The sequence below is a fragment of the Scleropages formosus genome, chromosome 21 (assembly GCF_900964775.1).
Source record: "Scleropages formosus chromosome 21, fSclFor1.1, whole genome shotgun sequence".
NCBI lineage: Eukaryota > Metazoa > Chordata > Actinopteri > Osteoglossiformes > Osteoglossidae > Scleropages > Scleropages formosus.
In genome coordinates this window covers 1,223,000-1,236,490 of record NC_041826.1, presented here as the reverse complement: position 1 = coordinate 1,236,490, position 13,491 = coordinate 1,223,000, and the positions used below count along the sequence as shown (strand labels likewise).

Genomic DNA, 13,491 nt, shown 5'->3' with positions numbered 1-13,491 from the left:
TAGCAGCCTTCCTAGCCTGCCTAGCACCCCCAGGCTCTCCCTCCAACACACCAGGAGACACGGTCATCCCATCATTTTCCCCTTAAGTGCCCCCAGTGGTTACACACACATTTAAAATTATTTCCCATAATGCAACTATTTACATTAAACCAGTAACGCGGGTCATTACATAGCCCCCGTCAAAAAGAATAGCAGCATCTCCGCTGCTGCCTGTCCCACAAGTGTCCCAACGTCCAGCGCTGTTCTCACGCACATCCCGTCGAGAGTGCAGGTCCCAGACGCTCACCGTTGGTGGTTGGGGGCGGGGAAGCTTGCAAGGCCCCGCCATGGTGGCATGCTCGGGGGTCGAGGCGGCCATCCTCGTCCCCTGACTGCCCGGCCTCGGTACCAGTACGGCTCCTTCTCTCCCACGTGGCACGTACCAGGCATGGCGGCGCCCATGTGGCTTTCGCCGACTGCCTTGCGCTCCCTGTAGCTGACCGGCTCCTCTGGGACCTTCGCGCCGGCTCTCCGTAGCCGCTCGCCGTTGTCCCTGCTCCGTCGTCGGAGGCGAGCCCCTCTTTCGCGCCTCCCGTCATCTCGCCGCGCGCCTCGACGCTCTGTTACCTTTCGGCGGAGGACCCTTGCCGCTCTCGCCTCTGCCGATTCGCCGTACGCTGAGCACACCGCGACGCTCATAAAACTGGCCGCTTCTTGCTGCGCAGCCCTCCTCTTTTTGCGGCGTTTGCTCCGCTGCACCGCTCTTTCACAACGCTTGCCGGGGCTTCAGGCAGGCTGGGCGTTTTCTCCCCGAAAGCGACGGACTCTCGTTCCGCGAGAGAATTAGTGTCGGCGGTTTCCCTCATCTCCGACACGGAACTCTGCCTGTCCACAGACGAGGCACACTGCTCCGCGTCGTCCAGCGCGGCGTCCATCCTGCTCGGGAAAGCGGCGCTCTCCGTGGGGCGACTTTACTCCGCCTCCATGGTCGATGGCGGTTCGCTGCCTCTTCCTGCCGCTCCTTCTCTGGGCGCAGGGAGATCCCACTCGACCTGGTCGCTCATCTCCAGCGGCACCTCGCAGCTCTTCTCCGCCATCCTCGCCCTAGCGTGCGCTTCCCCGGCATCCCCCTGGCCATCTGTGCTCCGCCACAGCTCATACGCCTCGACCTTCACTGTCGTAGGCGCTTCTTCTACTGGACGCTATTCTTCCCTCTCTCTGTCCGCCCCTTCCTCGTGCTTGGTGTTCAGCTGCTCCCGGTTCCAGCCTCTTATCATCCTGCCCCCTCGCACTTTTGACACCACTGTGGCATGCAGCACCATGGGTTTGGATGGTGCAAAGAAGGATGCGGAAGCAGCATTCATTACAAACAATTTATTCAAACACCAGCTCAAGAGAAATGATGCTCTTGGTCTGAGGACCCCATCTCCTCCAGGACCAGCGCTTACAGCCAGCCTTCCTAGCCTGCCTAGCATCCCCAGGCTCTCCCTCCAACACACCCGGAGACATGGTCACCCCATCATTTCCCCTTAAGTGCCCCCAGTGGTTACACACACATTTAACATTATTTCCCATAATGCAACTATTTATACTGAACCAGTAACGCGGGTCGTTACAATATCATTGTTACCCAGATGACCTCTGGGACAGTGGCAGTAAGGGGGGGGCAGCTCAGTACTGCATCCCATATCTAAACATCAGGGGAAAAAGGGCAGTGGGTAACACAGCAGTCAGAACTGTTCTAAAGGCCTGCTACTGTACCCTTAAGCAAAATTTGTAAATTGAACTCAATTGTTTAAAATGGGGGGGTGCGGTGGCGCAGTGGGTTGGACCACAGTCCTGCTCTCCGGTGGGTCTGGGGTTCGAGTCCCGCTTGGGGTGCCTTGCGGCGGACTGGCGTCCCGTCCTGGGTGTCCCCCCTCCCCCTCCGGCCTTACGCCCTGTGTTACCGGGTAGGCTCCGGTTCCCCGCGACCCCGTATGGGACATGTGGTTCAGAAAATGTGTGTGTGTGTGCGTGTGTTTAAAATGGACAAAATGGTAACCTATGTAAACAACCTTTGAATACAAGGAAAAAATAACAAACCCTCAATAATATGGACTCAGACTGGTCAGCTACTAACTGAATATATAAATACATTTACTTATTTTGCAGATGCTTTTCTCCAAGTGACTTCCGATGAACTCTATGTAGTGTTATCAACCCACACACCCTATTCATGCTGCTAGATACACTACTTACAATGGGTCACTCATCCATACATCAGCGGAACACACTCTCTATCACTCATACACCATGGGGGAACCTGAACAGCATGTCTTCGAACTGTGGGAGGAAACCGGAGCACCCGGAGAAAACTCACACAGACACGGGGAGAAGAAGCAAACTCCACACAGATTGAGTAGGGATCAAACCAATGACCTCTCACACCACCCAGGCGCTGTGAGACAACAGTGCTACTTGATGTGTCACCGTGCCACTTTATTAATACCACTAAACAAACCTCTATGAACTTATTATTTAAATCATACAGGTGCAAAATTAATTATATTAAAAAACCTTTAAAATTTTTTTTTGAAATATACTGAATATTACTTTTACTCTGTAGACACCGGGGGGGGGGGGTCACCAGTGCCCACTGCATAGCAGGTCTGGGGTTCGAGCCCTAGTTGTAGTGCCTTATGGCAGACTAGTATCCCGTCCCCGTCCCCGTCCCCGTCCCTGTCCCTCTTCATCTTTAGACTCTCTGTTGCCAGGTAAGCTCTGGCTCACTGTGACCCTGCTCGGGACATGCGATTGTAGACGTTGGTTAGTTGTTTATGGAAAGCATGGAGCACATTCTGCGGTAGGTAGTCTGCAAAATGTGCTTCAACAAAGCCCCGCCCCCAAAAAAAAGGTGGATTGGTTATGGTCTGTTCTTCATTTGTTAGCTTTCAAAAAGCTATCCCATGCCTCTCTTCCCCTCTCAAATCACATTACTCTTGTGGGGCTGGATGCATTAGATAAAGGCTTGTTTCTGATTATGAAATCAATAATGACAGAATTGAATAAATGTCACAACGACACCCACACCTTAACCACCAGCACATGGCTAAGATTAAGCACCTGTCTACAAACTGAACACTCAGCTATAAAAACACTTCTCAGCTTCTTTCCAGTTGTGGACTCTCTTGAGAGAATGGGCGCCGCTGCACTTGGCAACTTACTGCTCTGCATGTATCCAACATTCTGTTCCTCAGTCCTGCTCTGAGACCCTCTGATAATTGACTGTTTGCCTTGTTCCTTGACCACAACTTTAGCTCCTCTCTCCTGTTCTGCTTGCTAATGGCTGACTATTTGCCTGTCCCTGACTGTGAGAACAAATCTGATACTTTAATACTGAATAAATGATCCTGTGCTTGGGTGCAACCCCCTGTGTGTTCTACATGACAATAAAGTCTTTTATTTTTATAAATCAGGCAGCATGGTGACACAGTGAGTAGCAGTACTGTCTCACAATGTCTGGGTGGTGTGAGAGGACACTGGTTTGTGTGAGAATTAAATGGCTGTCGTGTCTCTTTTCTCCCTCGATCTCTCTGTCCTCCCTGTCCTTTTGGTGTGTGTTGGACCTGTTCAAGAATGCGCGTGGAAGTTGAAGTTCCTGTTTAACTTTTCTATCTTTGTTTATGTTCAAGGGCAAACGGACGCGACTGAAATATCCCATATCCCCCCTATATCCTCTCTGTATGTATAATCAATCACAGTGTTCTGTTGCTTAACATTACCTTTTGTGGTTTTGTCCCTAGACCCTGACTCACTTTCTAAACCAATGAGAACGTATTTCTTCGTTCTGCAAAACAGTGTATAATCTTTGTGCACATGCAAAAAACTTGAGGATTTAAAACGAAACACGCTGCTTGTTCTTGTGTCCTACTCCTCCCAGTGATCACTGGTCTCTGGTGTCCAGACGGCTCTGAGGTAGCAGAAGGCTGAGCAGAAATTAAAATAATTTCTAATCTTAACAGTTTGATACCCACTTAATCTGTGTGGAGTTTGCAAGTTCTCCCTATGTCTGCAGAGAGAGTGTTCCACTGATGTATGGATGAGTGACCCCTTGTAAGTAGTGTATCTAGCACTAAGCCGCCTTGTTGAATAAGGTGTGTGGATTGATAACACTACATAGAGTTCACTGGAAGTCACTTTGGAGAAAAGCATCAGCTAAATAAATAAATGTGAATTATTTTTCCCTTACAGGGGGCATGGTGGCGCAGTGAGTTGGACTGGGTCCTGCTCTCGGGTGGGTCTGGGGTTCGAGTCCCGCTTGGGGTGCCTTGTGACGGACTGGCGTCCCATCCTGGGTGTGTGCCCTCCTCCTCCAGCCTTACGCCCTGAGTTGCCGGGTTAGGCTCCGGTTCCCCGCGACCCCGTATGGGACAAGCGGTTCAGAAAGTGTGTGTGTGTGTGTGTGTGTGTGTGTGTGTGTATTTTTCCCTTGCAGTATCTGTGTTAAATATATTTGTAAAAGCAAGATTAATAAGCCACTTTCATTCAGTTATTTTAAGAGGCACTAACTACAAATATGTGTTTAATCTGTGTCATCTAAAGTTCTGTTTAAACAGCAACTTTTGTATGCTGAAAATTTAAATGTCATATTAAAAAAACTCATTATTTGGTACTAAATGAATGCACTTTGGCTGCTGTCTACCTGAGTATACATGTATGATGGTCAAAACAATTTCTCATGGATGGAACTTGCTTTCCACATACAAGAAGTATGCTATATCAGCGCTTGATCAGCCCATGGCTCCTTACCATATGCAGTCATTGTGCCTACGTAGGGTCCGTCCACCACGCTGTGGTTCTCTTCGGCCAGAGTCTTAACATAGCGCTTGCTAAGCTCCAGGATCTGCTGACGCAAGGCAGTGCTGCTCTCGTGCTGTGCTCGCTGCTGGATGGTGAAGTGCAGTAGCATCATCCCCCAGATGAAGCCAAAGCTGACCAGGAAAAGGCCCAGTCTCTGGGAGGACAGCTTCCATAGGAACATGGAGCCCATGGCTGCTTCTGCTGTGGGGGATGGCGTGCGTTGGTGCAGTCAGAGCAGAAGGGCAAAGTTCAGGAGGTAAACAGGGTCATGATGGCAGGGTGGGTATAGAGGTATCAAACTGTTGGGTGTCTGCCACTCCTTGCTTCACTGGTGCCACCTCTTCATGAAGGCCATCCTCAGTGGTCACGCACTCTCTGGCCAGGTTCTGCTGCCAAGCTCCATCCTGCCGAACAAAGAGCACTCATTACAAATTTGTATTCATTACAGCAACACTGCTTCATCAGTATTTATTTAATCGCCACCCAGAGGGACATGCCTGATGCTCGTGGTGATCACTAAGGGAAGCATGACTGTGCTGTCAGCGTGCAGCCACGTCTGCTACACCCAACCAGCACTGCTCTCACACAGTTAAGCAATTCCATCAAAATACCGTAAAATGGCAACCTTTCAGGCTCAAGTTCACAGCTTGTCCTTTGTCTTTTAAATTCTGTGATGTTTAAAATAAGTTATACAGGTGGTCTTTGACTTACAACAACCCAGACTTAGACGGCCGACCCATTAACCTTACTGTATTATTTTTGAGTTCTGGTTGTAATGTCTAACAACAATCACTTCGTCTGCTCTATAATAACCTCAACTCTTTACACTGATGCAAGGGACTACATTTACATTTATTAATTTAGCAGACGCTTCTCTCCAAAGCAAGTAACATCATCTTAGTGTATGAGGAACTTTCTTGATGACACCTCAATGATGAGCAGATAACCATATTTGTCTCTCTCCAAGCCCAGGCTGGGGGGTACTTTTCAGTGACAGGTTTCAGCTTATGGACCAAGGATATCCCTAGGGACTCAACCACATGTGCATTCCCTCAACGTGAAGCAGGGCACAGGGTGTGGGTGCTCAGGTTCAAATAACAGGGATGGAACTGGGCAGGGTATTGATAGAGCTCCTGTTTTGCAACATCACGCATGTAATGTTGGGACTGGGGGACACAGAGAGCAATGCAGTGTGGGTAAAGGGTACATGAAGCACAACTCCCAAGGGGGGCTATGGCATGGAGTTGTCCCATCTTTGCCTCATTAAACATCTCACTGTCCCTCCTACAATCTTAAAAAACACAGTTTATAGGGTAACCAGATGGATTTTTGGTTCCCTAAATACCCTGACAACTCCTGAGCCACCTGGCCAGGCATGGGTTTGAATGCAGTGCAGGGTGCATGGACTTCGCAGGTTTTCCACGTTGGGAAGAAGGTGATGGTAAACCACTTCCATACTCTCCCCTTACCAAGAAAACCACACAACTGGTCACTGTGAGCCAAACTGGACTCAGTGATCCTAACCTTACCTTAAGGAACCTATTAACTCATAACCAAACAAGTGTGAATTGAGTATCAGTTTACCCACATTTGCAATAATGTCAGCAGGTATATTAACACCTCACTCAGTGGGTACCATCTTATATTTTGTTCTTGATTATGCGCTTACCTTCACAACAGGCCAACAGGGAGACCAGTAGTTAAGGACCTGGACTCTCACTTAAAATACTAATGGTTTCAGTGCCAGAGGGATCCTGCACTCTACAGTTCAGCAAATGAAAGATACTTAAATATCTTATTTTTTCTGACAAAATTTTTTGATATTGAAGTATTTCAACCAGCAGAATATTATCACCAAGTTATTTTGGAAGTGGAATGTAGTATGCATGTCATGTTTCCGTCCGGAAAGTGGGTCATTAGACCCAAGTGCAGCGCAGAGGCGCACAAGGTAATGGGAGGATATGCAGGTCGTAGTCAGGAAACAAGCAAGGGTCACCGAGGAGCAGACATCGCTACGAGGAGAATCCAAAAACCGTGAATCGAAGATCAGGCAATGGGTCAAAGGAAACAAGGAAAGCCAGGAAGAAGAGGGTTGAGGAATGGGATATAGGACAGGGAAGTCAGGAAAGGTAAACAGGACGATGCGAGAAGTGCTGGTGAGCAGTAAGGATGAACGTGATTCCGCAGCATTCTGAGCTCTGGGCTGTCCTTTTATGTGTCTGGACCCTGATCAGCCGCAGGTGTTCCTTGTTGCCGAGGTGGAAGGCGTGACAGTACTCCCCCCGCGAGCAGCCCCCTCTGCTCTGCAACGACCTGGTGGATGTCCACGAGGGTAAGGTGCGGGCCGATCGGGTGGTCCTGGTGGAAATCCGAGATCAGGTCGGGGTCCAGGATCTCCTTAGTGGCCAACCAGCTTTGCTCCTCCGGCCCATAGCCCTCCCAGTCGACCAGGTACTGTAGGACACCGCCCCGCCAACGGGAGTCCAGTACGGCCCGCATTCTGTAGGTGGGGCCACCGTCGTCCGGTAAGGGCAGCGGAGGTGGGGAGTCCAGTGGCGACTGGTGTAGGGACGTGGCGCAGGGCCGGAAAAAGGACACATGAAACGTCGGGTGGACCCTCAGATGTGGGGGCAGCTGAAGACGATAAGAGACTGGGGAACTCGATGGAGGATCTTGTAGGGTCCGATGTACCGGGGGCTGAGCTTTTTGGAGAAGTAAGCTCCCCAGAGGCCCCTGGTGGAAAGCCAGACCCTCTGCCTGGGCAAGAAGAAAAGCAGGCATCTCCGGCGGTCAGTTTGTTGCTTCATCTGATCCTGGCTGTGTCAGAGATGGCGATGGACGGTTCGCCAGACTTCAGCTCTGGCCTTGTACCAAGTGTCCACTTCCACTGTCGGCACATCACTAGAGGCAGGTTGCCATGGGAACAGCGGTGGTTGGTACCCCAACATACACAGAAAGGGAGAGCAGCAGGTAGACTCATGAGGTAGGGCATTATGTGCATATTCTCATACACTACGAAGATGTTCGTTGCTTTGGAGAGAAGCGTCTGCTAAATGAATAAATGTAAATGTAAATGTAGTCCCTTGCAGCAGTGTAAAGAGTTGAGGTTATTATACAGCATATGGCAAGATCAGGCAATGGGTCAAAGGAAACGAGGAAGACAAGGAGAGTCAGGAGGAAGAGGGTCGAGGAACAGGAGCTAAGACAGGGAAGTCAGGAAAGGTAAACAGGGCTGGTGAACAGTAAGACTGAACATGGTTCCACAGCGTTCTGAGCTCTGAGCTGTCCTTTTATGTGCCTGGACCCTGATCAGCCACAGGTGTTCCTTGTTGCCAAGATGGAAGGCATGACAATGCACAAAAATAAAAACAGAAAAGAATTCAATAATCTCAGTGTCATATCATCACCTCCCACAAAGTGGACATTATGTGGTCTAGTAGATAGAGCTGCTGCCTTATAACTGAAGCACTGGGGTTCAAATTTACATTTACTCATTTAGCACGCTTTTGTCCAAAGCGACGTACATCTCAGCAAAAATACAATTTGTGCATTACATTAAGAGAAAAAGAAATGGCTGCAGACATGTGACTCTTAAGCAAACCTATTCTGTTACCTTCCACTTGATAAACCAATGTTCATCACTCCAGTAGGTGCATAAAACGCAGGATCAATGAATCCCACCTCCTGTTGTAAAACCCTTGAGCAAGGTACTTTCCCTGAACTGCTTCAGTAAAAATTATCCAGCTGTATAAATGGGTAAATGAGTGTAAGCAGATTAACACTGTAAGTGATTTCAGAGAAGAATAAGGGACCACAGAGAGTGCTGTTTCATTAGGCGGCGTTCCATCCCAGCTTTAATCACTACGCAGCAGTTTTCATTTGATCACAGCTGGTTCTAACACATGACTGTTATTTAATTTCCTGTCTGTCTTGCAAAAGCATAGCCTGGTGCTTTCTTCAGTTGTGTCCAGACAATGAAGGAGATGTGTTCTAAATTGGAAAAAAATTACATGATTTGGTGAAGGCTCAAACAAAATTACCTCCCATCCTGATTCTTCTTGGGAAAAAATGTTTTTTGACAGGTTCTTGAAATATATCCCAAACTCAAGTATAACATTAAGTTAATGTTTGAAAAATAATAGATAATAAGAATACCACAAATATGTGAATCTAAAGTGACAAAATGTGTGGACATTTATTGATTTTGTTGATGCTTTTCTCCAAATTCAGTGTTAAGCTACTTACACAGATTAACCCATTTATACAGCTGGGTAATTTTTACAGAAAATTTCTGGGATGGTACCTTGCTCAAAGGTATTATAACCACAGATCTTTGAGTCCAAGGGTGGCAACACTAACTTCAAATCACTAACCTGAAATGTATATTTTTTTTGCACTTGTAATTTTACAGCACAACTGACATCACCATCAAATACTTTCCTTTTTTATTTCTCTGTTTATATTTTTATTTTTATTTTGGCTATTTCATTATCTTGCATTTGTGGCACATTGTTTAAGGAGACTAGAGCATGGCTTGTCCCAAGACTGCACCATCAACCTTTTGACTTTTAGTAAACATCCTTGACCAGTGTGCTTCCTACTGCCTGCTGAGCAGGTTGACATCAGGTTGACAAGAGCCATCACTCAGCCATGGGGGCACATCCCAAGCCTCATCATCCAGCCATGCTCTGTCCACCAGGAACAGAACTGGATGGCTGTCTCATACCACAGTATGCAGCATGCCTCCCCTTTCCTCTTGGCATCTCATCCTTGTTCAGACCCTTTTGGTGTCTCAGCATTTCAACTTCATGTTTTTTTTGTCTAGTTACAGATGAAGTTATTTATGTACTCTTGTAATATGCTCCAGAGTCATATCCTAAGCCCCCGTTGCAGAGAAAGAGCTTATCTGGTCTGTGGACCCAAGTCGTGTAAAGCCCAGCATTTTTAGTGTCTTACCGTTCAGCTCTTCCTACAGCATTCTGACAACTGTCCCAGTATAGCATCTAACATAAAACAAATTCTCTCTTTCTCAACACACTGTCCACTGTCACAAAATGCAGCATCTCCTGTGTGCGAGCACCACGGGCACAAAACCCAGGAAAACTGCAGACAAATTGTGGCTGTAGCTTTGTGAGGAGCGGCCTGGGAGAGCAGATAGTATGGCCCAGCTGCAACCTTGAGTGAGGTCTATGTCTAAAACCACAGAAATGCATTACGTGAAACCTGGCGGGTCTGGGAGTCGAGTACTATACTAGTACTGGCCAAGTCTGCTGCGCCATGCGGTTGCTGACGATGGATGGTTACTAAGCTTTGTTCAAGTTCAAGTTCAAGGTTTGTTGTCATAGGTCATAAGTACAAGTACCGTGTACAAAGTACTATGAAATTTTTGCTCGAGTGCCTCTCCACAGACTATAGACAAAACAATAGCTAGTACCACACAAAAAAGTAGGAAGTTTGTAGGACGTTTATTAATTAAGAGCATTTTTTTGGAAGTTTTATCATTTTACAGCTTTATTCCCGAAGTGCTTAAAACTTTTGCACAGTACTGTATAATTCCCTCCCCCTTCGGCCTTGAACCCTGTGTTGCCGGGTAAGGCTCCAGCTCACCATAACCCCGCTCTGGACAAGCAGTTTTTTGACGATGAATGGATGGACATTATTTATACATAGTGCCAATCTCAGCTAATACAGAGGCTATACATTATCAGGAATAGAATCACCTGAAATGTTTAGATGGCATGAGGTTATGGCAACCCCACCTGTGACACTTTATATTTTTCATTTTTATCAGTGTGACATACAATGCAATCTGTTGATTCTGTAGATGTAATATACACACTGCATTTTTCTGTGATGCTTTGGACAAAAATCTCTGCTAAATGAATAAATAAGCACAAATCTGAAAAAACTGTAACAATTTCCTGTCACACACAGTGATTAAAAAAAGAGAAAACTAAGCAAGCTCAAAATTAAACCACTCATACAATGTAGAGTATTCCCAGTAAACCATTATAGGGTGCCCAATAAATCGCTGCTGATGCCCTGTGGTACAGCGACTGCATACACTGCAGAAATGAGTAGATATTTTGTTGAGCTCTGTACAAAATGAAAGTACACACATCCAACTTCTGCCACTGAATTCAGGTGAGATCCCAGAGGAGGATTATGGATTGTCATTTGGACCACAACCCTTTCCTCAGCATAGTTACACCACTGCTCTGGGTCAAGAATGGGGCGAGCTCGGTAACGCACGAATGAATGATTGAAGCTGAAGAAGACACAAGACTGACCCCCCCGAGTCGCACATGTAAAGAATAACATCAAACACTTGCAGTCCTTCACAGGACCAGAATAAGTAAAGATGTCATAAATCATCATTATATACCAGCTTTTGCAAAACTTCTTGTGACTGGTGTGCTGCAGTGATGATCTGATATAGTTCAAAAATCTCATTAGACCTCCTGACTTGATGCAGAGAACAGAGGTGCTGTAAAGAATAGAGGCTATCGCCAAGACACTGTGGAACAAACCATGACTGTGTCTTGGTAATGACAGTATTTCTGTATTTGCATTATGGAACGGAAAATATGAGTGTCTTGGTAATGACAGTATTTCAATCATTTTGCATTATGGAACTGACACTGTTCTGTCTTGTTAAAATGCGTACTTCAGTCCCATTTCTGCTTAATCCCCTCTGCTGGTTAATTTATTTCTTGTCACAATTTCAATCTTACTGAAATTTCTCATTTATCATGTTTTAGAATAAAGGTAGGTTTTATAGTCAGCAAGCCACAAGGAGGATTAACACTGTTTTTTGCCAAGTGTAATTTGCCAATTTTCTTTGAATTCTTTCACGTCTAGAAAGCATGGTTGGTACATAATGTTTGCTTCTGTTTAACATATTGAACTATAATTTATAAATTTTGGTGTTTAAAATTATTCTGCAGTGCATGGTGACCTTGTGGCACCGTTCTGGAATTATAGATTAGGTATGACCTTTTCTCATCTCAAGTGTATTTTGCTGATTCAGTTATATGCTGTCGTTTGCGCCTAGCGGCAGTGTAGAGTACCCGGCCTTTTTAGAGTCCCTGGGGGGCGTGCTGGAAAGCGCTCCCACTGGGGACTCTGTCGTTCTACTGGGGGACTTTAACGCCCACGTGGGCAGCGACAGTGATACCTGGAGGGGCGTGATTGGGAGGAACGGCCTCCCTGATCTGAACCCGAGCGGTGAGTTGTTATTGGATTTCTGTGCTAGTCGCGGTTTATCCATAACGAACACCATGTTCATGCATAAGGGTGTCCACCAGTGCACTTGGCACCAGGACACCCTAGGTCGGAGGTCGATGATCGACTTTGTAGTCGTTTCTTCTGACCTTCGGCCATATGTCTTGGACACTCGGGTGAAGAGAGGGGCTGAGCTGTCAACTGATCACCACCTGGTGGTGAGTTGGATTCGATGGCGGGGGAAAAAGCTGGACAGACCTGGCAGGCCCAAACGCATAGTGAGGGTCTGTTGGGAACGTTTGGCGGAGGCCCCTGTCAGAGAGGTCTTCAACTCCCACCTCCGACAGAGCTTCAACCAGGTCCCGAGGGAGGTGGGGGACATTGAGTCTGAATGGACTATGTTCCGCTCCTCCATTGTCGGTGCGGCTGTTCGGAGCTGCGGCCATAAGGTCTCCGGTGCCTGTCGCGGCGGCAATCCCCGAACACGGTGGTGGACACCGGAAGTAAGGGATGCCGTCAAGCTGAAGAAGGAGTTCTATCGGGCCTGGCTGGCTCATGGGACTCCTGAAGCAGCTGACGGGTACCGACGGGCCAAACGGAGCGCGGCTCTGGCAGTCGCCGCGGCAAAAACTCGGGCTTGGGAGGAGTTCGGTGAGGCCATGGAGGAAGACTTTCGGTCGGCCTCAAAGAGATTCTGGCAAACCGTCCGGCGACTCAGAGGGGGGAAGCGGTGTTCCACGAACACTGTTTACAGTGGAAGTGGTGCGCTGCTGACCTCAGCTGAGGATGTTCTCGGGCGGTGGAAGGAGTACTTTGAGGATCTCCTCAATCCCTCCGACACGCCTTCCGTAGAGGAAGCTGAGGCTGGGGACTCGGAGGGGGACTCGTCCATTACCCTGGCTGAAGTTGCTGAGGTAGTCAAAATACTCCTCGGTGGCAAGGCTCCGGGGGTGGATGAGATCCGCCCCGAGTTTCTCAAGTCTCTGGATGTTGTGGGGCTGTCTTGGCTGACACGCCTCTGCAGCATCGCGTGGAGTTCGGGAACGGTGCCTCTGGACTGGCAGACCGGGGTGGTGGTCCCTCTTTTTAAGAAGGGGGACCGGAGATTGTGTTCCAACTACAGGGGGATCACACTCCTTAGCCTCCCTGGGAAAGTCTATGCCAGGGTACTGGAAAGGAGAATCCGACCGATAGTCGAACCTCGGATTCAGGAGGAGCAATGCGGTTTTCGCCCTGGCCGTGGAACACTTGACCAGCTCTATACCCTCACTAGGGTGTTGGAGGGTTCGTGGGAGTTTGCCCAACCAGTCCATATGTGTTTTGTGGACCTGGAGAAGGCATTCGACCGTGTCCCTCGTGGCATCCTGTGGGGGGTGCTTCGGGATTATGAGGTTCGGGGCTCGTTGCTACGGGCTGTTCGTTCCCTGTATGACCGGAGCAGGAGCT

At 48.0% G+C, this 13,491-nt stretch overlaps 1 protein-coding gene across 1 annotated transcript in view; it reads right to left on the bottom strand.

Annotated features, from left to right (window-relative positions):
* LOC108941965 (alpha-1,6-mannosylglycoprotein 6-beta-N-acetylglucosaminyltransferase A-like) overlaps positions 1-13,491 on the bottom strand; it is a 190,305-nt gene that overhangs the window by 155,638 nt on the left and 21,176 nt on the right. Inside the window, exon 2 of the mRNA XM_018764927.2 lies at positions 4,771-5,225. Coding sequence (XP_018620443.2) covers positions 4,771-5,011 — 241 coding nt within the window. The 5' untranslated portion in view covers positions 5,012-5,225. The remainder of the gene's footprint in view (positions 1-4,770; positions 5,226-13,491) is intronic.